The sequence below is a fragment of the Lampetra planeri genome, chromosome 26 (genome assembly GCF_965212315.1).
Source record: "Lampetra planeri chromosome 26, kcLamPlan1.2.h2, whole genome shotgun sequence".
Lineage (NCBI taxonomy): Eukaryota > Metazoa > Chordata > Hyperoartia > Petromyzontiformes > Petromyzontidae > Lampetra > Lampetra planeri.
Window position 1 is genome coordinate 9,525,050 of NC_136132.1, and position 24,850 is coordinate 9,549,899.

The window sequence follows — 24,850 nt, forward strand, 5'->3', positions numbered from 1 at the left end:
CACGTAGTTGGAGGCACACGCTTATTTATTAACACCAGCACGTAACTCGGAAGCTTACAGTAACTGAAGGGGTATCGGCCCCTTCACCCGTCTAGCTACGGAACACAACAAGCCTAGCTCACAGCTAGCTTACACCTAGGTTACGGCACCCCGAATACCCAGACCCCGCTCTTAGAAGAGCGTCGGTTCTGGGCTCTGGGGGCCACGCCGCTGGCTTGCCTGGTCGGTCCTTAAAGGACAGCGATCCCAGGGAGTTCCAGGGCCGGTCTAGCTGGTCTTCTTTCTTCACTGGTTACAGCTTAACACTAGACCCAGAGCCCTTCGGCTCACCGCCTTAAATAGCCATCTTTCCCCGAGGGGAGGGGCTGTGGGGGATCCCAGCGTACGGCGAGGACGTCGCTGCGAGCACCTGCTCCGCGTACCGACGTAGCCACGCCCATTGTGTTTGTTTGCCACCCGCGGCAAGTCTAAATCAGGCCGTCTAGAACGGCTACAACGGCTCTACATATGTATCAGCAATTGCCTGGCTAAAGTTTTTTTAAAAAATCTCCGTTATGTGAATATTTACGGAGTTTTTTGTTAAATTTTGATCACAAGTATTGTGGTTAATGTAGAAATGATTCCTTGTAAAAGGTTTCAGTTTGGTGTTTTAACAACTTAAAACCTCTTTTGTTGCCAGATAAAAGGGGGAAACCCTAATCTCATTTATGGAGTATATTTTAACAAAACGGAGGTGTTTACCTCCAGATCTAAGAATTTGCCATAGGAGAAGTTTAATATATTGAATTATTGTGAGCCAAGTGTCTGATGTTATTGCCGCATCTCTCAAACGCTGCCTTTGTAATGCCCAAAGCTTGATTGTTGTATATTTCTACGTAGATCGTTTTTGTTATGCCAATAGATAAAATATTACAACTATCAATGAAATGTTAGCGGTAGATTTTGTAACACTCATATAATTTCTGCAGTCACAAAAGCTTCAATTGAAAACAATTGCCAGAGCACCAATGAAACACAATTTACTATACTATGTGGATTCATATAGCCGTCTCAATGTGCCCACAACTTAACTTGTACATAACAACGGGGGCAATTCCAGTGGCGAAGTAATGACATTATCAGTGGCGTAGTAACTACACTACCAGTGGCATAGTAACGACATGGGATGCGGCAATCGATCAAGTGGAGCCCCAATATTTGATTCGTCTTGCACGGTCGCACCTTACGCTATTATACATCGCGGCTGCTCTTGTCTAATCACATCATTACGCTCACGGGCGTAATGATGTGATTAGACACGTACAGCCCTACTTGTCTACCTGGTTGCACACTATGATGACAACGTAGGAAAAAAAACGTGATGGGTAATTTGCCGAAGCCAATCGTTACTGCTCTACATCAGTTTAAATAAAACGTGGAACATAAAAGAAAGCTTTTTTTGTACTAAAATTTTAACCGCGTGCTAAATAAGTTCTTGTTCTTTTACACTGTTACTCTTTGGTTCTTTCGGTAAAGTCACCTAGAAAGAAAATGAATTAAATAATAGCATACGACGTTTCGATTGCAACAAAAGCAATCATCATCAGGTACAAATGAAAGAGAAAACAAACCGAGTAAACTTAGAAATATAATGCAATACAACACAGAGTCGGCTAACATAACAGTCAACACCCTATACCTGGTTGATTACGTTCTTCCAAAGATTGCTAAATTTCAGAGAGAGACAAAACACAGACACGGAGACACATAGACAAACACATAAGCAGAGAGAGATAACGCAGAGACACACAGAGAGAGACACACACATAGGCACACAGAGAAACAACGCCTCTGTGTCGAGGCCTTAAATAGAGAGAGAGGGGGGCAGAGAGAGAGGGGGGGAGAAATTAGCATGTCAATGAGAGATTTGGAGCTTTCGTGACTGCAGGAAATACTACAACACGGACATAGAGAGAGAGAAAACACACTTAATCAAACAAGCTTAGCAAAATTTGGAAATGTAATGCAATGCAACACAGAGAGTCGGTCAACACACAATTAACGCATAGCCTGGTTGATTACGTTCTTCCTAAGATTGCTAAATTAAAGAGTTAAAAGTGTGAAATTTTGAGAGAGAGACTAGACACAGAGACGGAGACACAAAGACAGACACACAAGCAGAGAGACAACACAGAGACACACAGAGAGAGAGAAAGAGAGAGAGAAAACTAATTTAAAACCTCCCCGTAGAGGTGGTTCAAACTTGATTTGGAGCTTTCGTGACTGCAGGAATTACTCTTTGGTTCTTTCGGTAAAGTCACGCAGAAAATAAATAAATTAAATAATAGGATACGACGTTTCGATTGCAACACAAGCAATCTTCATCAGGTACAAATGAAAGAGAAAACAAACCTAGTAAACTGAGAAATATAATTCAATACAAGACAGAGAGTCGGCTAACACAACAGTCAACACCCCACCTGGTTGATTACGTTCTTCCAAAGATTGCCAAATTTGAGAGGGAGACAAAGCATATACACTGTTGTTGAATAAATATCTCATGGTGGTTAAGGGAGGACCAACTCGTAGCTTTGGTCACCAGGGGGGGCCCAAGGCACCCCGTGCCTGCCACCCATGCTCGTTACGCGATTGAGCACATTCATTTTGATAGCGAGGAGTGATGCACTCAGTCAGTCAAAGGGGCCGTCCATAAATGACGTCACGCACCTAGGGGGAGGGGGGTCAGACATTTGTGACGATGTGTGACGAGGGGGGGGGGTGAGAAATGTGACGTCACATTAAAATGCGCAACTTTAAATAAATAAAGCCAACACGTTCTACTTAATAAAATTTACTTTTTAATAAATGTTTTCTCCTACAACATCAGAGTGCAGCGCCACATTAAGTACGCACTTCAATGACAATAGTTTAAAGCGATTTGAAGCATGTTTTATATATTTTTTGGCGGGGGCAGAGCTTTGTGACGTCATATTTGAGGGGGGGGGTCTGACTTTTTGTGACGCTGTGTGACGAAGGGGTGGGGGGGGGGTAAAAAATCGTCCAAAATCGCGTGACGTCATTTATGGACGGCCCCATAGGCAGAGGGAAATCGGACGTTCTTGATGAGCCTGGACTGGTACAGGGAGCAGATAGCACGGATAGGTGGGGGAAGGACTTGTTTTCGAGTTGAACTGGAAGCAATATAGCACGGTTGGCTACGTACGGTGCGAAAGAAGTTCAATATACGGTACATACCTCAACATAAATGCAGTATTTCGATTTAAAGCAGGGATTCATACTCTTGGATCTTTCGGTAAAGTCACGTAGAAGGGAAATAAAATAATACAAATAAACAATAAAATTATCACGACGCGATGTTTAAATACGCTGCCAAGCTTAGCAGTGTTCATTAGGATGCTGTCTTTCCGACAGCTCTGTTCTTCACCTGAGGACGGCTGCTTGTGTTGTGGCCGAAACGTCGTGAGGATTTTATTATGTTCTATTTTTATTATTTTATTTCCCTTCTACGTGACTTTACCGAAAGAACCAAGAGTATACATGCAGTACTTGTTATGTCAGCAGCGAGGGACCACGTGCAGTGCACGTGTGACACTGCAGATACTGCATTACCCTCACCACATTATATGGTGACTGAATTACTACAGTATATAGATTATCTACGTCAATATAGTACTGTATATATATACTATATTTAAATTACAGTAGAGTACTACTTGAAATTGCTACAGTAAATAACGACTGCAACTTCACTCATTGTCATCCATGATTAATCCATTGCAGGATTAAAGTCTCCAAAAGTCTGTTCCCTCTCTCATGGTCCCACGATGCACCGACCCATTAAAGCCCCCCCCCCCCCCCCCCGTGCGCCACGAGCTCAGCTGATTTTCATCGCTCCATCTCCGCGACGGATGTAACCCTATCGCCCTCCTCTTTTCCATCCATCAATCCCCTCTTAACAACGTGGTCATCCACCGAAGCCATTCTAGGGGCGTTTAAATGCCACCTTGCGCGAAACGTGCATCGTGGTCTCGTCGTTCCAATCGCTTCCCTGATTTTGTTTCGACGATTCTGCACACTCTGCTGAGCTGTAATCATCTCCTGCAGGAGACGTGTTGCGTAACAGCCACACAGACACACACACCATATGTCTTTGAATAAAACTAGTGCGGAAACCGTCCAGGTGTTGCGAAGCACGCATGCCGTAAGATTCGTAAAGTTTAATTGCTTAATTGGTTTATTGGTCTATTATTATTTTCAAAATGATTGAAACAACAATTGCATTTTGGGCCGTCCATAAATGACGTCACGCACCTGGGGGGGGGGGTCAGACATTTGTGACAATGTGTGACGAGGGGGGGGGGGTTTGAGAAATGTGACGTCACATCAAAATGCGCAACTTAAAATAAATATAGACAACACGTTCTACTTAATTAAATAGACTTTTAAATAAATGTTTTCTCCTACAACATCAGAGTGCAGCACCACATTAAATACGCACTACAATGCAATAGTTTAAAGCGATTTGAAGCATGTTTTATTTTTTGGGGGGGCAGAGCTTTGTGACGTCATATTTGAGGAGGGGGGGGTCTGACATCATTTATGGGCGCTCCTTTCTGAAATATTCTTGAAGACAATGACAATCCAACTGGAGACCCACCCCTGTCTGATCCAACTGCTACGTTAGAGTATCAACAAAGTGCCAAAGGACTCTCCACATTGTTCCAATGTCCTTTTTAAAATGTTTATTCTCCAAGATAATGTACAACTTTATTTAAATGTACGTATGAAACAAAAAAAACTACCATCGTCTAGACAGCTTAAAAAAGTATAGACAACTTTAAAAAGATTTGAGATTTCAGAATTCTTTCACATTTGAATTGCTTCGCAACTTAAAAAAAATGCACCCAAAAATGCACAAGTTGAGTAAAATTGTCTTGCCTCATCAGCTCTCCCGTTATATTTTTCACCTGATGACGATTGCTTGTGTTGCGATCGAAACATCGTGATATTGTTATTATTTTATTATTATTATTTCTATCTACGTGGCTTTACCGAAAGACCCAAAGAATAAAAAGTTTGCAACTTCTGAAGCCAACTTTCCAGCAGTTACCATGGTGAGTGGGACACAAGGGGGCAGCCTCAACCAGCGGATGAATGGATACCGGGACGTGGCTCTCATGGTGATGTGGGGCCTCCACTTCCATTGCCCGGCAGAAACAGCCTGATGATGATGATGTCAGCGTCAGCCCGTTACGGAGAGTCTAAAGCAGATAGAAGCAACATCGCTTACCCCCCTTTCATTAACGCGAAATCCCCGAGGGTTGTGTCATAGCCCCTGGAACCCTCTTAAGCCACACACGCGGACACACGTACGTAGACACACACACAGACAGAGATGCCCCGTAAAGCCTTCACAGACTTTTGGGGCAAGTGGTGTTAGCGAGCACCAATGCTGGGGAGTGGGTTTCCAGCACGACGTCCGGCCGCTTTGCCTCCTTAGTGGCGATGTTTACACACCGCACCGGGTACTCGTTTGAGGCTGAGTCGACCTTGGGGAGTCCCAGGATCGGTTCGGATAATCGTGACTGGTGTTGGTGACCGTGAGTGGGATTGGAACTCAGTTCGCCGGGTTCGTAGCGGAGCAGCGCTAACGCGTTTAGAGGATCGTTCCGCACCGCGAACGTTGACAAACACACACACACGCTCATACACACACACACGCTGATACACACACACGCTCATACACACACACACGTTCATACACACACACGCTCACACACACATACACACACACGCGTTCATACACACACACATATTCATACACACATACACGCTCTTACACACACACATACACACACACGCTCATACACACACACGCTCATACACACACACGTTCATACACACACACGCTCATACACACACACACGTTCATACACACACACGCTCATACACACACACACGTTCATACACACACACGCTCATACACACACACGCTCATACACACGCTCATACACACACACGTTCATACACACACACGCTCATACACACACACACTCATACACACACACACGCTCATACACACACATACGTGCATACACACACACGCTCATACACACACACGCTCATATACACACACGCTCATATACACACACACGTTCATACACACACACACGCTCATACACACACACACACGCTCATACACACACGCTCATACACACGCACACACAATGCTGCCATCAGCTGTTTTGCATGAACGTTAACTCACAACAACAAATACACGTTCGAACTAGCACACACACACGGGCACACAAACCCAGACATAAACACACTACGATTACTACTACCACCACCACACATGTGTCCCCGCACACCACACATACAAACACGCGCCCATTCACAGACTTAAACACAAACACGCGCACAAACAAACACGCGCACACACAAACACGCACACACACATACACTCACACGCAAGTCCAAACACACGCGCGCACACACACGCACGGCTGCAGCTTCAGAACTCCGAGTGCCGCTTGAAAGCCAGTTGCCTGGATGCCAGGCTGAATAATCATCGCGCAGACTTGTCGGATACACATAATTGGCACAATCTTCAGCCGTGCAGCAGCTGTCTGTGGGTGCTCCCGGCGTGTTCCAAGGTAAGGGATGGCATGCACGCGCACAACGACATCGAACGCGGTTTACTCAGCCCAGATCCTTAATGATTGCCACTGCTGGGGTCTCGTTCACTGCTTGCTGAATTCATTGGCGGGACGTTCTTGTGTATGTGTATTGGGTATGTGAGGTTTTTTATGTTCATAATATGTTTTGGGGATTAGATCGCGTGAATAAAAATGTGTCGTTAAACCCGCCACCACCCGGCACAGCCAATTAGTAAGGTTTGTCACGTAAACAGAACATGCCAATTCGTTACAAGTGCAGCACACCGGTGTGTTGGAGAGCAAATCCACACCATTCATGTTGTTTTTAAATTAACAACGTCGTAACTGTATCAACAGAGACACGTTTTGAAGTGCCGGATATTTTGATGATAGCCAACGTTTTCCCTTAAGAGGTAGCATCACATACAAGTACGGTGAAGAACTTGATATGAACGAAAGCGTTGTGCGTGCTTATTCTAGGAGTTCGCGCTACACGGGATATGCCTGGTGTTGTCTCTTAACACATCTTACCTCTCTGAAGACATCTCGAACTGACAGGAGGTAATACCGACGACATGTTTCGTATAAAACTAATTCACAAAACACAAACAACGGACATTTTAATGCAAGCCCATAAACCGCGTTTAACTCTTCATTATAATCTGTGGACGGATTATTCGGGTTGCTTATTAACCGCTCCTCATCACTCATCAAACGCCAGTGACTCAGCGCCCATCTGTGCACATGTCTACAAGTAAACAGATAACTTTAAGAAGCAATACAAAAAATACACGTGACATTCATTGTACGTCTTCACCCCATTCTACATACGCAGAAATCTACATCCTAATGTACGAATGTGTTTTGGAAAAATATTTTTTGTGTGTGTTATGGGGGTTACGCGTCTGCCTCAATATCCGAAGTAATCGAGACTTTACTGGGCATGTATGAGTTTTATAAGTAACATCTTGAATGGCAGGGGCTGTTTTTGTGTTTTCTTTTAAAGAGGGATCGTTTGTGTGCCATCTTTGGGAGGAAGTGGCAATGTCGCTGGCTCTGAGGCCGGCCCCACGCGTCGGTCTGGTCTTCAGGAGCCAGTCGTTCGCAGGCTTCAGCTCGACGCGAGACAAGACACCCTGGTGAGACTGGCACTGGGCTCATAGAGGGGACACATCGCCCAGAACAGCATGCCGTCAACAACAAAGACCCGTATTGCTGCCTTCTGGATTTGAAGTTTCGTGACTGCAAGGATCCATACTCTTGGTTCTTTCGGTAAAGTCACGACGGTAAAGAAAATAATGAATAAAAATAAAATAAAAGATAAAAATAAATAAAATAAAATCACGACGTTTCGATTGTAACACAAGCAATCATCATCAGGTGTGAACACCACAGCAATAACATTTGTACTGAAGTTGGAGAGATGCCGGGGTTAGCGGTTATTTTATTTTTATTTATTATTTTCTTCACCTACATTACTGTACCGAAAGAACCAAGAGTATGGATCCTTGCAGTCACGAAAACTTCAAATCCAGAATGAACCACCTCGACGGGGAGGGATTACACCTATCTGTTAGAGCTTTTAACAGACAACGGAACAAAAAATCACAGCTAATCAAATCGCTAACTTTGGCATCTCTCCCACTTGAGTATAAATTGTCTTGCTGTGGTGTTCACACCTGGTGATGATTGCTTGTGTTGCAATCGAAACGTCGTGATTTTATTTTATTTATTTTTATATTTTTTTACCTACGCGACTTTAACGAAAGAACCAAGAGTATGGACCCGTACTGCTGTCTGATGATTTTTCTGGTTGAATTGCGCTTTGTTTTTCCGCATGGTGTCCTATGTTTTTCTCCACATGCTTGGAGCTTCTTGAGGTACTGACCTGAGCTAGTTCACTTTCTCCCTCGATGATTAAGTTCCAGCAGTGGCCGGCAATGCTTTATACTCGAGGGAGGAAAATGAGCGGCTCAAATCCGTCCCTAAAAAAGCTCCCCAGCATGTGGAGGCAAAATGTAGAACGTCATGCGTGGTACAGTTTGAGAAAAACATAAAATAAGCCATACAGCACAACCGCGAAAAAGCAATGAGATATATGTCTGTTGGCAAAAACACATGCTAACATAATCATATGCACATAAAAAACACGTATATATGTTAGATATAATAAAATGTCATGGAATAGATGGAAGCAGTGTCAATATTATTCACTGATATCATTAACGCGTGTGCATTAAGGGAACGGAAGAATGAGGGTAAATGTGAAGTAAAACTAATTTATTCAAAGTCTTTTCTCAGCTGTTGAAATGCTTAAATTTTTGTAACATGAATTACACTTTTTTACTGCAGCATTTGAATTTTGGTTCGATTTACATGCTATGGAGCCTCGCTTGCCAAAAATAACATGTCTCCTTCAATAATATGCGCTCCCCGCATCTCCGATGAGCACGGTTGGCTATGTACGGTGCAAAATAAGTTTAACATACATAGATATATTTACATATAAGTTGAATGCACAGCATAGGGTCACTCCACGCCAGACTTGCCTCATAATGCATCTAACCTGTTTATTTCAAAACTGCCTTATGTCCTCTCAATGTCATGATTATTAATATCTTATTAGAGTAATAACTTACAGTCTCATGTCAGTCCACTGCTAATTGAAGGCCTCCCATGTGGGATGCCAAAAAATATTAATAATATCACTTTGTCCAACTGTTAATACAAGTAATAGACAATATGATAAAGATAATAAACAAAATAATGGAAACATAATTAAAGAGGTCATAACAAACAACGGAAACACGAAACAGCAAAAAGAGAGTTGATAATTGGTAAATTACAAATGATCATGAAAGCCTTTAGTGAGCTAAAGGATGCCAGAAATCATGATACATAAAGAATCCTTAAACAAGTCAAGGAATTTTGTGCAGGTTCCCAAAGCAAAGAATATGATATACTACAGAAATATCATTTTTTTCGGATAAGGAGACAGATGTTCCAAATGTCACAGTTGAACCACTGCTCTTCACAGTATGATAAAGAGGAAAGCTCCTGAACCAGAATAATTATGGACATCATCATCAAAGACGTTTGATAGCAATGAGCAGACCTATTTACAAATTTATTACACAGTAACCACATGCCTCTATAACAATGTGATACCACAATAATTATATTTTAAAAGGGTGACAACATTTATATGAAAAGATACAGATTCATTCTCTGAATATCATCAATATAATATAAAAACTAATAATGGACATTGTATTGGCAAAATAAAAAGCATATACCTATGGCAATTATTGAAGTTGAACCAGGGTCAAAATGATGAAATAAAGAGGCAAGAGTAGGTTGGAATTATTTTGAAAACAAAAAATTTGATAATGAAAAACAACATATCAATATTCCAACATCAGAAAGTTTACAATCAGTGCACATGACCTGTTATACAATATGAATCAGTAACATGGACAATGACAAAGAAAACAGAGCAAAAAGTGAAATGTACACAACCGTGAAGAGATTCCTTCCTGTTTGAGAATTTCACTGAGACAGCAGCAGAAACAGAGGGATCAGAGATCAAACGTAAACTAGAGACATCATACTCTTTGGGGTTTTTTTTCGGTAAAAAATAAAATAAAATAAATGAAAACAACTAAATTTTTTGTTGTCAAAAATCAATTAAAATAAATGAAAACAACTAAAATTTGTTTTCATTTATTTTACTAGATCTTTTTACCTACGTGACTTTACCGAAAAAACACAAAGAGTATGAATCCTTGCAGTCACGAAAGCTTCAAATCTAGAATTAGAGACATCATATTGACTGTTTAGAAAAGTAAGTGGGCTTGGGTAGGACAATTGGCTCGAAGGGATGATGCCTGATGCACGAGGCCATTGATGGAATAGCAGCCAAGGCAGGGAGCATGACCGAGAGGATGACCAACGCGGAGATAAAGCGAAGAAATTATCTCATGATGTGCAGGCGCGAGATGGATTTTAGCATCGCAAGACCGCGAGGGATGGTGACAATATGGGGAGACCTTCATGCAGCAGTGACCGATGTTATCCGTGACCAGGAATTTGACTCAGCATGCCAGGCTCAGAGTGCAGTGCACTAACCACTGCGCCACTGTTGCTCCCTGCGTGCTACAGCAGCGTTGATTTGTCAGCACGTTCCATGTAACTATACTGAATAGAGCAAAGATACAGTGGCACAATGCTGCTGGATGGTATCACGATTGCCACAACGAATGCTAGGCACGCTAAAAAAAATTTAAATAAGAACTTTTTCGCTGAAATAAGTCATTGTTATACAACGGTCGCACAGGTCTGACTTTTAATAACAAATGGTCAATGTTTGGGAGCTCTCAACTGTATAAAAAATAATAATTCCATTGATACATAAATAATACATAGGCATGAGGGCAAATCGATTGTTTTAAACCAAAGGCTTGTACAAGGACTTACCACTTGAGATGCAGCTTATATGTATATGTTATTGAATGTGTCTCTTATTGATTGTAAGAGGGAAAGCTTGGCTGCATTGTGATTAAATTGTTAAATGTTTCATTGTGGGAAATAAATACAGTATAAGATGATTTAGAATCATTTTTACGACATCTATATTTACTGTGAGATGAAGTGCATAGTTTTAAATTATGTTCTCACAGTTTAATTAGATTTGTGTGCTTTTGTGCTGATAACTCACAGCAGATAGCTACAATTATATTTAATGACTACTCAAACTTGCGCCAAATGAATCAGCACACGAGGAAATATATTTAGTATTTAGTCTGAAGTTCATTCAATTACGGATCGCATTAACCTTGGAATGTACTTCTGATATTACAACGGGGAGGTCAGTGTGTATCTCAAAGTACATTGAAGTATCATCTCGTGTTTACGATTTACTGTTCAAGTGACGTGCCTCACACCCCTCCCTGCACAGCCCCATGGCTCGGTCGAAACAAGGCCACTAGGATATTTAGGCTAAGCGCAGCTTGTTTAGCATTCCAGTTGTTTGTGTTTATGTCGGGTCAAGCCACAGGAACAACCCAAGCACTTTACAAGCACAGCGTGCCCTCTTTAGAAATCATACGTAATGAGATTATTTAAAACTTCACTCGTCTCCGGCAGCGGTGTAACGCATTAAGTTAGCTGGTGCCCGGCTTTGTATCATAAATTCCTTCCCTATACTTATTTAATCACCACCCAGACCTGATGTCAAACACTCCATAGTTATTAACCTTGGTTATATCGGTTTTTTAATTTGATGTACAAATTGTAAACCTAAATCAGCGTTAAGACGAATGTGCTTATGGATGCTGTGGCTGGAATTACCATATTATGTATTTGATTTATCACAGTGCTATACTATTGCATTTTAAAACAGTGTACATTTTTACGGGCCCCTCAAGATCATAGGCCTGGGCTGCAGCCTCTGCGGCGCTGGTGAAGCGTAGCGCACGAGAGCAATCAGCCCTCAAGTGGGCAGCTCTGAAACACGTCCGAGGGTTTTTCCCAATTGCCCTGCTCGCCCGAGAGCATAGCATCATGGAGAGCCTTGGCTCGTGTGCTATGCCAACGATCACTCGGTGGTGCGCTGTCCAGGCCACGCTCGCCGTACGGCAGTACGCCTGTGCAGGCGCGCCGATCGCCGACCCGGAGCATCAAGGGGTCATCCGCGTCGGGCAAGCCACCCGGAGGGGCCTTGCGAACTCCACGGCCACAGCAAGCTGAGCACATCTACGTATCACTGAGAAGAGGGCTCGGGTATGGCTGAAATCAAGAATGGTGGCCAAAACACATAACCACAGCATTGTACATGTAAAGCCCCTTTGTTAATATTCGGCTAGATGAGGGCTGTCCCACGCCATGTCGGTCGTAGGGGTTATTTACACATGCTTGGCCATACTTGCCAGCGGGGCTTGGTGAAGGTCGGTAGAATAGATGCGGGAGCATATAATTGTATTTTTGTAAATGTCAATGTAAGCTATCAATGGCATGGGGTATGTGGACGATTTACACATCAAACCAAGCTCAGGAAATCGAGATCCACATTCATGAACTTACTCAACCTGTATGGGATTAGGCAGTATATGCTTGAATATTGGAGGCAAAACATTAAAGCTGGGGACAATAGCCATATCTTATACGGTATCAGAAATATTATTGAGGCTAAAAGAAGTCTTTGGCAGATATGATGGAGGGAATACAGAAATCTTGGGCTATTAAGATGGAATAGAATTAGCTGGAGAAAATAAGTGCCTTACACAGGTGGGAGGTGGGTGGATGGTGGCCGATGGGGAAAATGTAAATGTTCTCAGCTTCATTGCATATCATTGTCTTACAGTCAACTTCTGAAAGCTCATCACGATGAACTGGAAAGTCTGGTGGCCCAGCAGAAAGGAACCAAAAGAGACTCCAGAATGGTTTGACACCTCTGAGATACCATCTGTTTATGCCTTTTCTAATTTTCTTGATGCCATCAAAATAAAAATGCATACATATCCAAATAGTAAATTGTATTTTTTTAACTTGTTAAAATGAGTGGCTGAAGGCCACTTGATAGATTAAATAAAATAACACCGCTACATTATATAACACATAATAGTATATGATCTCTTTTTTTTCACATGTTTACCAAAAACCCAGGCGTTTTTCTATGAACTGGACAAGGTATGTAAAAAAGTGATTTTCTGTGTGTGTATGTAATAATGGCATCACCTCATAGCATGAAAGTAATGGTTGTTACAATATACACATGAAGCAAAAATGCTTGAGATAATTTCAACCAGGGTCACTGTTTTTTGCACAGGTTCTTGCAAACGGTTTCACCTCATTTTTCACCCACAGCAACTCCGAGCGACCCAGCGCTATCTCAGGCACCTAGAGTTCCACATAAGCAAGGTACGATCTCGTGCGTGGCTATGTAAATAAAAAATATCTTCAGGGGGCTCCCCAGTGCGTAATAAAATCTATAAACTGATAGTTTTTAAAGTTCAGCGTACAATGCTGCGCATGAATGTACTCTCGGAGGAAAAGTGGGAAAAAAGATGAAGGTCATTTTTCAGTTGAGCACAGTAAGCATTTAACAGTTTTGAAAGCACATCCCTCCCTCCTTTTTATTTTAACAGTTGTATGGAATTACCAAGTTTGGTGTGCTATGAAAGGTCAATTCACAGAGATTCACAAACACAGCAGTCCCTATGCGGGGAATTCCACTACACACAGGCCCTCTGTGCACTGCCCGTTTTGACCCAAAAAGACATTCATTTCCAGATGGAGCGCAAACTGACTCGCCGTTATGCTACAAACACACACATTTTTCAATATGGTTGGTGTGTGCTGATGCTGCGTTAGAAAGCAGCGATTTAAATTCGCAGCATGCTGGGTAAACAACCAAACTGTAACTTGACCTCTCTCATACTCTTTGGTTCTTTCGGTAAAGTCACGTAGATAGAAAATTAATAGATCACGACGTTTCAATCGCAACACAAGCAATCGTCATCAGGTGTGTGTTGCGATCGAAACGTCGTGATCTATTAATTTTCTATCTACGTGACTTTACCGAAATAACCAAAGAGTATGGATTCCTGCAGTCACGAAAGCTTCAAATCAAGATTGACCTCTCTCACTTAATTAAACTTAGTGAACTGACTTTACGTTTCAATACATCATACGCTAATCAAGAATTGTTAATCTCATGATAATATTGTTCTTTTGAATTATTCCCTTGTCATAGAACTACTAGTCTAAGGAAAATGTTGTGGATTGGTCAATTTTAAAATAATTGAACTAGAGCTTTAGGCCCATGCTCCAAAGTGTCATTACAAATTTTATACAACAATGGTAGGCCCAATTTTTTAAAAAGAAAAATACCACAATTTTCCTTCACATGCGCAGAATTTCCAGCTAACAGTTCCATCCGACATTTAAATGTTTTCGTCACTCTTTTCGGAAGCAGTTAATAATTTTCGTCTGTCATTTTATAGAAGAGTTGCTTGCTTGTTGAGCAACTCGATCTGTCATCCACAAATTCCATCTCAAACGACATCGTGGTTGTAAAAAAAAATCAGTGCCACTAAATAGGCATTTAACTGCTATTTAGTTCATGGATGTGAACATGTAGAGATCATACTTAATGGAGCGTTGTTGCAGTGGCTAGCACACTGCGTTATAAACTTAAGTACATGATTCCCACCCACGGCCAAGATGAGTGGCAAGTGATATCTAAACCAGTCCTGGGCCCCTCCTTTCATCCACTTGCACGAACCAGCATGATGAAGTATGCTCCAACAACCCTACAACCCACACAGGGTGGGAAACACCTTCATCCAGCAGTGGTAATGAAACATTGCCACAGCTGGGGAAATTAAGTAGAGTGGCACACAGGCAATCAAAAGTTATCTGACGCATTATCGGGTGGTATTGTGTCGTTTGGCATGATGTCCGACGTGTTGGCCTACGTGCTGCGAGTTGAATCCACCGTGTGTCCGCCCACTCTGCCTCCTTGCAGATAGAGGAACTGTACGAGAGCTACTGCATCCAGGGCCGGCTCAGGGATGGCGCGCGTAAGATGGTGGCGGCGTACCAGGCATCGCGGAACAGCCGTCTGGCGCGTGCCGCCCTGCTGGCAGTGGCACGAGAGCACCGCGACTACACCGAGGTATCGGGCACTGTCCTAAACTCGGTCCTCACAGCAGGAATGGGCAGCATTTGTATTAAAACAGAACCTAGCTGATTTTTATATATATGTACAATTAAGGATTCCGTATTGTTTCCATTTGTTAACAGTGCTAAAATGAGCCACACACTTTTAACAGTGTGTCCCATTGATCAAAAGTGACATTTTCATTATTTTTAATTATATTCGATATTTGGGATCTTTATCACATTTCAGCGTATTGGCCTACAGTGCAGTTTTTTTTCCAGGGCGACAGCCAGGCACCAGTGCGTTCATGACAGTTATCCGTGTGTCGGCTGGGATGGTCTCAGTATTAAAAAAATAAAAAATGGTCCCCATTCTTTCTCAGAGTCTATGCATGTTGGAAAATGAGCTGGAGAAGCTCCTGGGAGAGTTTCACATTCAGATGAAAGGTACGGTTGCACCTTATTTCCCGAAATATTAAGGTTTTATAAAGTGTTCGTAGAATCGCCTTTAGGTTGATGAGTCCTTTTTTTCTCTTGCTCTCTTCACGGCAGGTTTAGCAGGTTTTGCGCGGCTGTGTCCAGGAGATCAGTATGAGGTGAGCCACAGCACCTTCCGCTAACTGTGACAGCATTCAAACATTGACTTGGCACAATGTGCCTTTGGCGATATTCCACGAGTGAAAATACAGTATTGCATATCACTACTGTTGTGCTGAATATGCAATGTTGAAATGTGATCAAACACAACAAATAACACGAAATAATTCAGCACTTTGTCCAGGGCTTTTTCAACTAACATTTGGCAAATCATTATACATTGCATTGCCAAGCTGCTACAAATGCAGGACAGCGTTCACACTCGTCTGACATTTGTGCAGTGTGAGCAGTGAATCTGTGCTGTGGTACCAACTCGAGCGTGCACGGCGGTGTGTGTGGGCGAGAAGGTGGTGGTGCGGTACGGGCGGCAGCGCTGGAAGATGCGCGGGCGCATTGATTCGGCAGACGAGCAGCGCTGGGACGGCACGGAGGCCGTGCTGTCGGCCCTCCTCGCTGAACCCCTCTACGTGCGGGTCAGACTGGACCTTCCCACCCAAACGCTATAAAACTAAACCCATCCACATCATTCTTGTCAGTACTGAGCTGCATATTATGCTTTTCATGTATAGATGTTGAACTTCTTTCACACCGTACGTAGCCAACTGTGCTAATCGGAGGTGTGGGGGAAGGACAACAAATTCAAAACAAAATGCAGTTCTAACGAAATGAGTTTTCAATCTTGATTTAAAAGTACATAGCTCCAGTGGCTTCCTAATATCGGAAGGAAGAATGTTCTAGACGGCCGCAGAAGTGCAACCGAAAGCGCGCAATGCGTTGACCGTCTTTTGTTCGATGGCTAGCCAAAAGATGCTGCGAGGATGACCGGAGTTCACGTGATGGTTTATGCTCCTTGACGAGATCAGCAAGGTATTGTGGTTCATTTGTGGCAAGCATTTTGTGTGTAATGAGTGTGACCTTAAAAGGAGAGCGATAGCGCAGTGGTAAGAGGGCGGCACTACGAACTCAGCGACCGAGTTTAATTATCGGCCACAGCTAACGATCGTAGCGAGTGATATATGAGCCGATCCAGGCCACTCCCTTCACCAGAGCAGCATGGTGAAATTCTGGTCAATACAACCCCCCTTGAGCAACACTGTGTATGTATGTTGAACTTCTTTCGTACCCTACATAGCCAACCGTGCTATTGGGAGGTGTGTATTATAGTAGCCGTCGCTGCTATAAAGCGGTGGTGTAGAACCTGATAACCAGTGGCTAGTGGTATCTGAGCTTGTCCTGTTCCTCTTCTGGGATGACTCAGCCTTAAATTATTACCTGGTGCAGTGTGTAAACATCACCAATGGGGGGGGCAAAGGGGGTCGTGCATGGTCCTGGCCATACCACCCCCCCTCATGTTCCGTGCTGGACTTCACAGGTGCTCGTTAACAACACTTGCACCAATGATCTATTGGGGCTATATGGGGGATCTTTATATTTTTGTCCATGCACATGTGTTTATGTGTGTGTCGGCATTTAGTACTATACTCATGCAAAAAATATAGTTAGCAAATGATACACTGGCACCAAATAGTTCATAAATGTGATGATAAGAACCCTCCCTGGCTGTAATGCCACTTTTCACGAAGCAGCGCTTGTTACTTTCCACGCGTCTGTCTGGATTTTGTGCACAGGTGACTGAGCTGAGAGGCCTGGCAAGCCACACGCTTGTGGGCAGCGTTGCCTGCGAGACGGGCAGCTTGTTTGCTGCAGGCACCCGCATCGTGGCGCTGGACATAAACTCACTGGGAACCATAAAACTCCATCTGGAGGTGACCTGGAAGTAAGTTAATTGCACTCCGGATTTTATGAGTAAAACAGGTGCAAAAGTTCAAATTCTCTTTACATTTTCAATTGAATCATAAATTGTGGTACAAACATATAACAAAAAATAATTTGGTATCGTGCACATTTCTGGCCTATGATCAAACCACCCAGAATGCATCCGATCTCGTGATATTTCTGGAGCTATGCAGGTTTGTGCCTGATGAGCAGAGGTGTGGACTCGAGTCATGTGACTTGGACTCGAGTCAGACTCGAGTCATGAATTTGATGACTTGCGACTCGACTTGGACTTGCATAACAATGACTTTGTCCCACCTCTGCTGATGAGTGCTTGGATGGGCGAACAATGTGCGCATAACAGGTTAATATAGGTGGCTGCGGGACTGCACGAGGGCAGCAGAGGGCATTACAGAAAAATCAATTGTTGCACTAGACATTCTTGATTTGAAGCTTTCGTGACTGCAGGAATCTATACTCTTTGGTTCTTTCGGTAAAGTTACGTAGGTAGAAAATAAAAAAAATCACGACGTTTCAGCAGTTCCACTACTATTTTTTCGCCTGAGGTCGACCGCTTGTGTTCCGATCGAAACGTCGTGATTTATTTTATTTTATAATTACGTGACTTTACCGAAAGAACCAAAGAGTATGCACTATACGTGTTGTGCTGCCACGTCTATTCTTCCCACCTATAAAGAGATGGGGGAGTGTATCCAAATAAGCCTCAACAACCTACACGGTGTGGGGAGGCCCTCATTCAACAATCGTATCTATGCATGTTGAACTTATTTATTTTAACTGTACATAGCCAACCGTGCTACTCGGAGGTGCGGGGGAAGGAAAACTAATTTAAACACAAACAAGCAGTTCTAAAGAAATTCGTTTTCAATCTAGGTGATTTAAAAGTGCATAGCTCCAGTGGCTTACTAATATCGGAAGGAAGAGAGTTTTCAAGACGGCCGCAGAAGCGCATCTGAAAGCATGTGATGCGGTGACCGCCTTTTTTTAATGGTTAGCCAAAAGCCGCTGCGAGGATGACGGGAGTTCTCGTGATGGTTTATGCTCCTTGACGAGATCAGCAAGGTATTTTGGTCCGTTTTCTCGCACCTTTTGTAAAGTCAGTTAACATGAATGGCTGTACGTGTACACGTATGCATCTAAGCAAAGCCGTATGTCCTGCGGTGAATGTGTTCCCCCGCGACGCGACCCACAGTCCATTCGACAAGGACGAGGCGGCGATGACCCCGCTGACGGTGGGGAAGCTGTCCGCCAACGCGCGCCGGCGAGCGCTGTGCTATGGACAGAGCCCCCCTGCCACTCCCTCGCTCCACGTGAGTCAGGGACGGCCGAGCCAAGAACAGAAGCACCATTTTATAACAGTGGTAATTTAGTTCTGCGGAAACAGGGGACAGTAGATCGCTATCTGGAGACAGTATTAATGTCATAAACTGTACTTTAAGTATGGCATACGTTTTTTTCTTTGTACTGTAATATTCTTTTAATTTGAAAATTTTCATCACATCTTTTTAAAGCAACATAATTCAAAGCTTTTAATTGCAAAATGCTGTTTGTGATGATTTTTGTAATCATAGTGACTTTAAAGATGATGGTAACAATGATGAAGATAAATTACTTTCACAAATCATACATTTAATAATCCACAGAAGAACGTATGCATAAGAACCAAGCTCTAATATTCTTGATTGATGCCTGAAGTTTCTACTCTGCATATCACTTAATTTTGTGTGTAATTCGTGTGTGGGGGGTGGGCTTGGTTGCTGTAGCAGGCGGTTTTGTGCAGAACGGAGCTTCAGCCCACGTTGTCCTCCGCCTCTTGCATTTACCACCGGGTAAATGGGCAAGCTCGCCGGCCTCGGATACCAAACTACCAACCTCCAATGCCGGACGACTCCTCCCAGCCTTCCACTGATCACGTGGGAGAACCAGACGAGGACTTGAGATCATTGCCACATACCGCTTCGAACAAGGTATCGTCTACTGAGGCCCTTTCCGGGGATTCGTCTTCGTCATCGGAGGAAGAGAAAGACATCGTGGTGGCCCTTCGCAGCCACAATCGGCCACCTGTCCACCATGGCATTTGGCCCAACAGCCGGGCACTGAGCCTCATCAGCGAGTGCAGCGTGGACTCATTCACAGACACTGGAGCCACCGACGAGCTGCTAGTGAAGCTGTGCAGCATTGCAGACACAGTCACGCTGGAGATGACGGAGCAAACGGTGCTTCCTCCGGGCAACGCTCTCGCGGAGGCCCGGCGTTCACAGTATGAAGAGATTTCAACAAACTTTATCGCACCAGAGCTTGAAGGCAACTCAGTGAAACCTATTTTGTGGAGCGGCGGCGTCGACGCCATTGCTGAATGTGCTGGCAAAGCTGGAGTAGCAAGGTCAGCAGGCGATAACGTGGAATCAGAAAGAACACACATCGAAGAAGACCCACTTCTAGAGAATATGGGCCCTGTCAATATGTCAGAGACAAGTCAGAGCAAGCGATGGCACTTACGCACCTCCAGCCTAACACCTGAGATTCCACATTCTGACCTAATGTCAAACGTGTTGCATATACATTCGACAGATTCAACTCCCACCAACAGTTTGTCGCGGACTTCTGCGGGCAATTCCATCCGCCCGATGAAATTAAGCTCTGCAATGGGTGACTTGGGCCTTGCCACAAAGGCGGTAACTAAGCCTAGCCACTTGGTTGAATCTCAGAGAGGAGGACCTCTACACGGTGTGGGAAAGCACCATGGCGAGTCCTGCAGTCTGAACGTAGCGTGGATGAACCTCCGCACTGCCCTCAATACCTGCAGAGGGAAATTCAGCGCACTGGACGAATTGGAGCAAGAGGTGACGCACTTGGGACGCCTCTTGCAGGTTAGATTTAACTCAGATGTCTCAACATTTGCAGTCTTCATGCCCACATGGTTTTCCTTACCTGTCAAACGGAGCAACATTCATTGTCCACTCACAAAATCTTCATCTATAAGTAACACGTCTTATCTTATCCCGTGATCAAATTAACCGGAATGTGCCCGATCTCGTCAGATCTCGGAAGCTGAGCATGTTTATAGCCTCAATAGTTATTAAATGGGCAACTGCCATAAACAAACAGGTTGTTGTAGGCTGCTGCGGGGACTCATTTTCTGGAAGCAGTGGGAAGTGCAGCAAAATCCATTGTTGCACTGTACTCTATTCTCCCATATCTATGTTCCCCGCCTTCATCGACCTGCACTCACCAGCGTGGTGAAGAATGGTAAATTATCCCTCACAGTAACATGGTGGGTGGAGGCCATTATTCAGCAGGGTATTGGGGAAAATATTTTAGATTTATTATACTTACATCATCAACTAAACGTATGCATTACAAACAGACAAAGTTATAACTGTGTAAGTATCCGCAGTTATGCTGTGTGGCTTTCCCATGGGGTTTTGGGCTGTACCGCTTGTTGTTTGGCATGATAACTGACGTTTCGCTCCACGTGCTGCCTGAAGGAGCTCTCAGCAAATGAAGTTAAACATCAGACATCATGCCCCACAACACGCGGTACAACCCAATAGCACACATCGGAAGAGCCAAGCAGACAGAGACGATTGGTGCTGTAGTGCGGCACCATTCCGCTGTCTCAGCTGGTGCTGCTGTGTGTCTGCAGGCTCCGAGCACACCTGCCGAGCCCGAGAGCAGAGGAGGTTCCAGCTCCAGCCTGACGTTGGAGCAGGTTCTGGAGAGCTTCAGCTTCCTGAATGCCTGGGAGCAGGACGACATCTGCATGGATACGCAGCCTCAGCCAGGGTGGATACATGCCGTTTTTTAATTGTTTCTCCCAGGATGGGATAAACAGCACTGCTATGATAGTCATTAAATACAACAGGTACCGTGTATAACACTCTCTGTTGTTTTTGTTTCAGGTGTGGCAATAATAAAGTTAAAGATACAGGAAATCTCGACTCGGTTCCATTAACAACTGGAAACAAGATTCTGGATTGTTCCCTCACACAACATCTTTGTCATTGCACAAACCTTCTGCAGGTAGGTCCAGCGCGAATGCAATATCTATCATCACCCTGACCTGAACTGCAGTCTTTATATCACCCACTGCAGGGTTTTGGCTCGGCGATCCACAGACTTGTTTTGCTACTGTGGGTACATTGAGTCCCGGCTCGGTTTTTGTGAAAATGCCATTTGACCACTGTTGTTGCCTTTTATGGTTTATGTGACACAAATGCATCCATCGGAAATGTGCGTACTTTCTCCAACCAAGTGGGAATGATACAATGGTGAGCTTGTTCCCCCATTTCGCTTTTGTTTCCTGCCCTTGACTGCAGACTGGATGCTCATTGTCCCAAATGCCGACCGTACCCTAAAAAAAGCATCAAGGTTCTTGTACACTAGTCCAGAGATGGCAACAGTGTGGAAAAATATTTTAAATGAACGTATGTAAATATCATGAGAAGTCATCCTACATAGGAATAGATATTCTCCCAGTTCTATGTAAATGTAATTTACGTAAAAATGGGTGCCCTTACAGATATATTAAAATAACCCCAAGTAATTCAGAAATAAAATACTTTAACATGTGAATATGTACTTGACTTTAACATTGATATTGTATTCCATAATATAACATCTAAATAACTGGACATAAAAAAAGCCAAGCCTACATGTGAAAATGACACAAGTGTTATCGGAGTGAGGCATTGGATCTCGGCTTCGTCCAATCACTCGGTGACCGTGTGCCTGCTTGCTCTTTTCAGCAAGGGGGTTCGCTAGGGCCACTGCACTGTGGCGACGGGCGCACGCTGACTCGGCTCAGGGAGCAAGTTGGCGTGCTGCGCCAGGTGTCTCAGGTGATGTGCGAGAACCCTGGGGGCATAGCCCAGTTATCGCTGATGTACGGACAGCCGGACGTCACCGTGGATCCGTGTGGCATGGACATTCAGAAGCTCGTGGCAGAGCTGTGTTCAAAGCTGGACTCTAACATCCATCAAGGTGCGTGTTACCCACTCTCCCTAAAGTATTAAGCAATATAAGCATTAAGCTCAGGCTTTGACTCAACCACAGGCATGATCACATACAGTGCTTTGCCCTCTGGCGCTTCCCACTGAAGGCGCTGTTGATGCAGCTATCCTCCATCTCCCTTGCACTGTAAATATTTACACATTAATACAGAAATTTAGTGGCGGAAATTTACTTCTGTAGCTACACTGTAGCACTCCCCAATGACAGCGTTGATAGGGCATCTGTTTGCCTTCTCTTTGGTGTAAATATTTAAAGATTATTTTAATGTTTAAATATTCGGCTACGGACATGACATATCACTCCTCTGTGTCCTGCATATGTGTTGGCTCGCATCTGAGTGCACAAAATCTTATCCCATGCTTTACTCCCACCCACAGTGCTACGGCCGGATGCTGGAGACTGCACACAAGCGGAGCGAGGTGGGGAGGCGAGGTGGAACCAGATGGACTTGACGGAACTCCGGACAGTATTGTAGTGCCACTGAGTGTCAATGCCCACGCAGCGTTGCCACGGTCCAGTTGCCATCCTGAACTGTGACAGCAATCCACACCCCGTGGACACAACACGCCAGATGAAACGCCCTGCTGGTTGTCTAAAATGCCGCAATCTATTTCCCCAGTGAAGTTATTGTGAGTGTATTGCTGTTATGTCACCCTTTCCATTGCATATCTCAGAATAAGCGGTAAACTTGTGTCAATAATTTAGCTTGGCTTGGGTAGTTATTTGCTAAACTTAGTCAAACCAAACTTTAACTAATCCCATGCTTTCTAAATATGCACTGTGTACAAATGTGTACTTCAGTTGAATAATGTGCAACATAAGCGTTATCAGTGGCATATGATTTAAGTATATTAAACGCTTGGGAAAACATTTAACAATAATTTATACCATGTTTCTAAAGACATTGGAGATAAGAGTAGAATCGCATGTTAACCATGACTTTACTACAGCTGCTATTTATGGAATGTCTGTGCTCATAAAAAATATGACAAAACATTAAAAAAATATTTATTTGCTTAAAAATGTGCCTTTAAATTCTGTTACACAAGATCCAATGTGTATACCATGTCTTAAAAATAAAACAGCCATCTAATATGTATTTAAGGAATGTAAGATAATGGTTTTGATTTCTATAATTATTTCACCTGTGAAAAATGCCATTTCCAACATCTGTCAAAACGTATAAAATATCTGTTGGATTTGAGATTGGACCAGTTTAATTAAATCTCCATGAAAACGAATTAATCGAGAGTTTGGTTCTTGTTAACACCTGATTATGCTGGATGTATTCTCCAGCAAAACGTTAGTTTGGCTTGCTTTTCAATATTCCGGTTTGCTGATTAACTAAATCAGTTGGCAAATTTGCCCCTATGACGTGATTAAAATGGCTCTCTCGTGTGATGGTTATAGTTGAAACTTACACTATATCTACACTAACTCAAAAGAAACTAATTATAAATAATAATATTGGTCGGGAAAGCCTCCACATGAACTCAAAAGCAATTTTTGTATTTAATTGTTTTTGCTTGATACTTCATAATTCGCAGTCTGCTACTCATAGTAAAGCACCTTTATATATTATTATTCTTCAAGCTTACATGGTTAGAAATTCGTGGTCAATTTACCCGCTGTGACTGGAGCAGTCAACTAACACTGGATAGTGCCAGTTTCTTTTATGTTCAGTCCCTGTGGAAGCTTCTTCAAAGCAGGTGTGGGTTTACATCTTCGCCTCTGGGGGTCCTATTGGCTCCCAGGTCACTGTCTCTAAATAGCTGCACTAAAAATACTGAGCGGGTGGAGCTGCGAATGTATTTATTCTTCGTGAAAATCATACTGTACATATATGTTGAGTACTACTTAAATAATTGCATCAAGAGCTACTTAATCAGTGGATGACGTATACGTCCATTGCTAAATACGGTACGGCAAATTATAATTCGTAGGTTTTTGCCGTTTTCCTGTACTGTGCAGTTCTTCTTAGATGTGTTGTCGGGTTGTACCGCGTTTTGTTTGACATGTTAGATGTTTGTCTCGGAGAGCTAGACAGCGAATTGTGTCGTGAATACTGGATATCCCATGATCGAGATAAAAACGTACGACAAAAATAAACTATCAAGATTGTA

The 24,850-nt window shown here is 43.4% G+C and overlaps 1 protein-coding gene across 2 annotated transcripts; it reads left to right on the forward strand.

The window, feature by feature from the left end:
* Positions 1–3,853: 3,853 nt before the first annotated feature.
* On the forward strand, positions 3,854–24,850 carry LOC144727701 (rho family-interacting cell polarization regulator 1-like). Of its 2 annotated transcripts, XM_078606729.1 has the most exons (18): positions 4,340–6,656; positions 7,140–7,220; positions 7,666–7,798; positions 12,279–12,440; positions 13,021–13,099; positions 13,323–13,346; positions 13,524–13,577; positions 15,187–15,336; positions 15,704–15,767; positions 15,873–15,916; positions 16,265–16,390; positions 17,546–17,694; positions 18,907–19,024; positions 19,478–20,584; positions 21,361–21,500; positions 21,617–21,737; positions 22,463–22,697; positions 23,105–24,850. In XM_078606729.1, exons 3-18 carry the CDS (start codon positions 7,704–7,706, stop codon positions 23,200–23,202), a joined length of 2,766 nt encoding a protein of 921 aa, XP_078462855.1. In that variant the 5' UTR covers positions 4,340–6,656; positions 7,140–7,220; positions 7,666–7,703; the 3' UTR covers positions 23,203–24,850. The 2 variants fall into 2 exon arrangements, with proteins under 2 accessions (XP_078462856.1, XP_078462855.1); XM_078606730.1 differs by having other exon boundaries at positions 3,854–7,220; positions 19,481–20,584.

What these genes read in the sequence shown, in the direction of transcription:
- LOC144727701 (XM_078606729.1), top strand. Translation starts at nt 7,704, where the DNA reads ATGTCGCTGGCTCTGAGGCCGGCCCCACGCGTCGGTCTGGTCTTCAGG. An exon ending in TCACTGAGAAGAGGGCTCGG is followed by an intron (nt 12,441 to 13,020) that starts GTATGGCTGAAA and finishes ATTGTCTTACAG; the next exon opens with TCAACTTCTGAAAGCTCATC. An exon ending in CTGAACCCCTCTACGTGCGG is followed by an intron (nt 16,391 to 17,545) that starts GTCAGACTGGAC and finishes TTTTGTGCACAG; the next exon opens with GTGACTGAGCTGAGAGGCCT.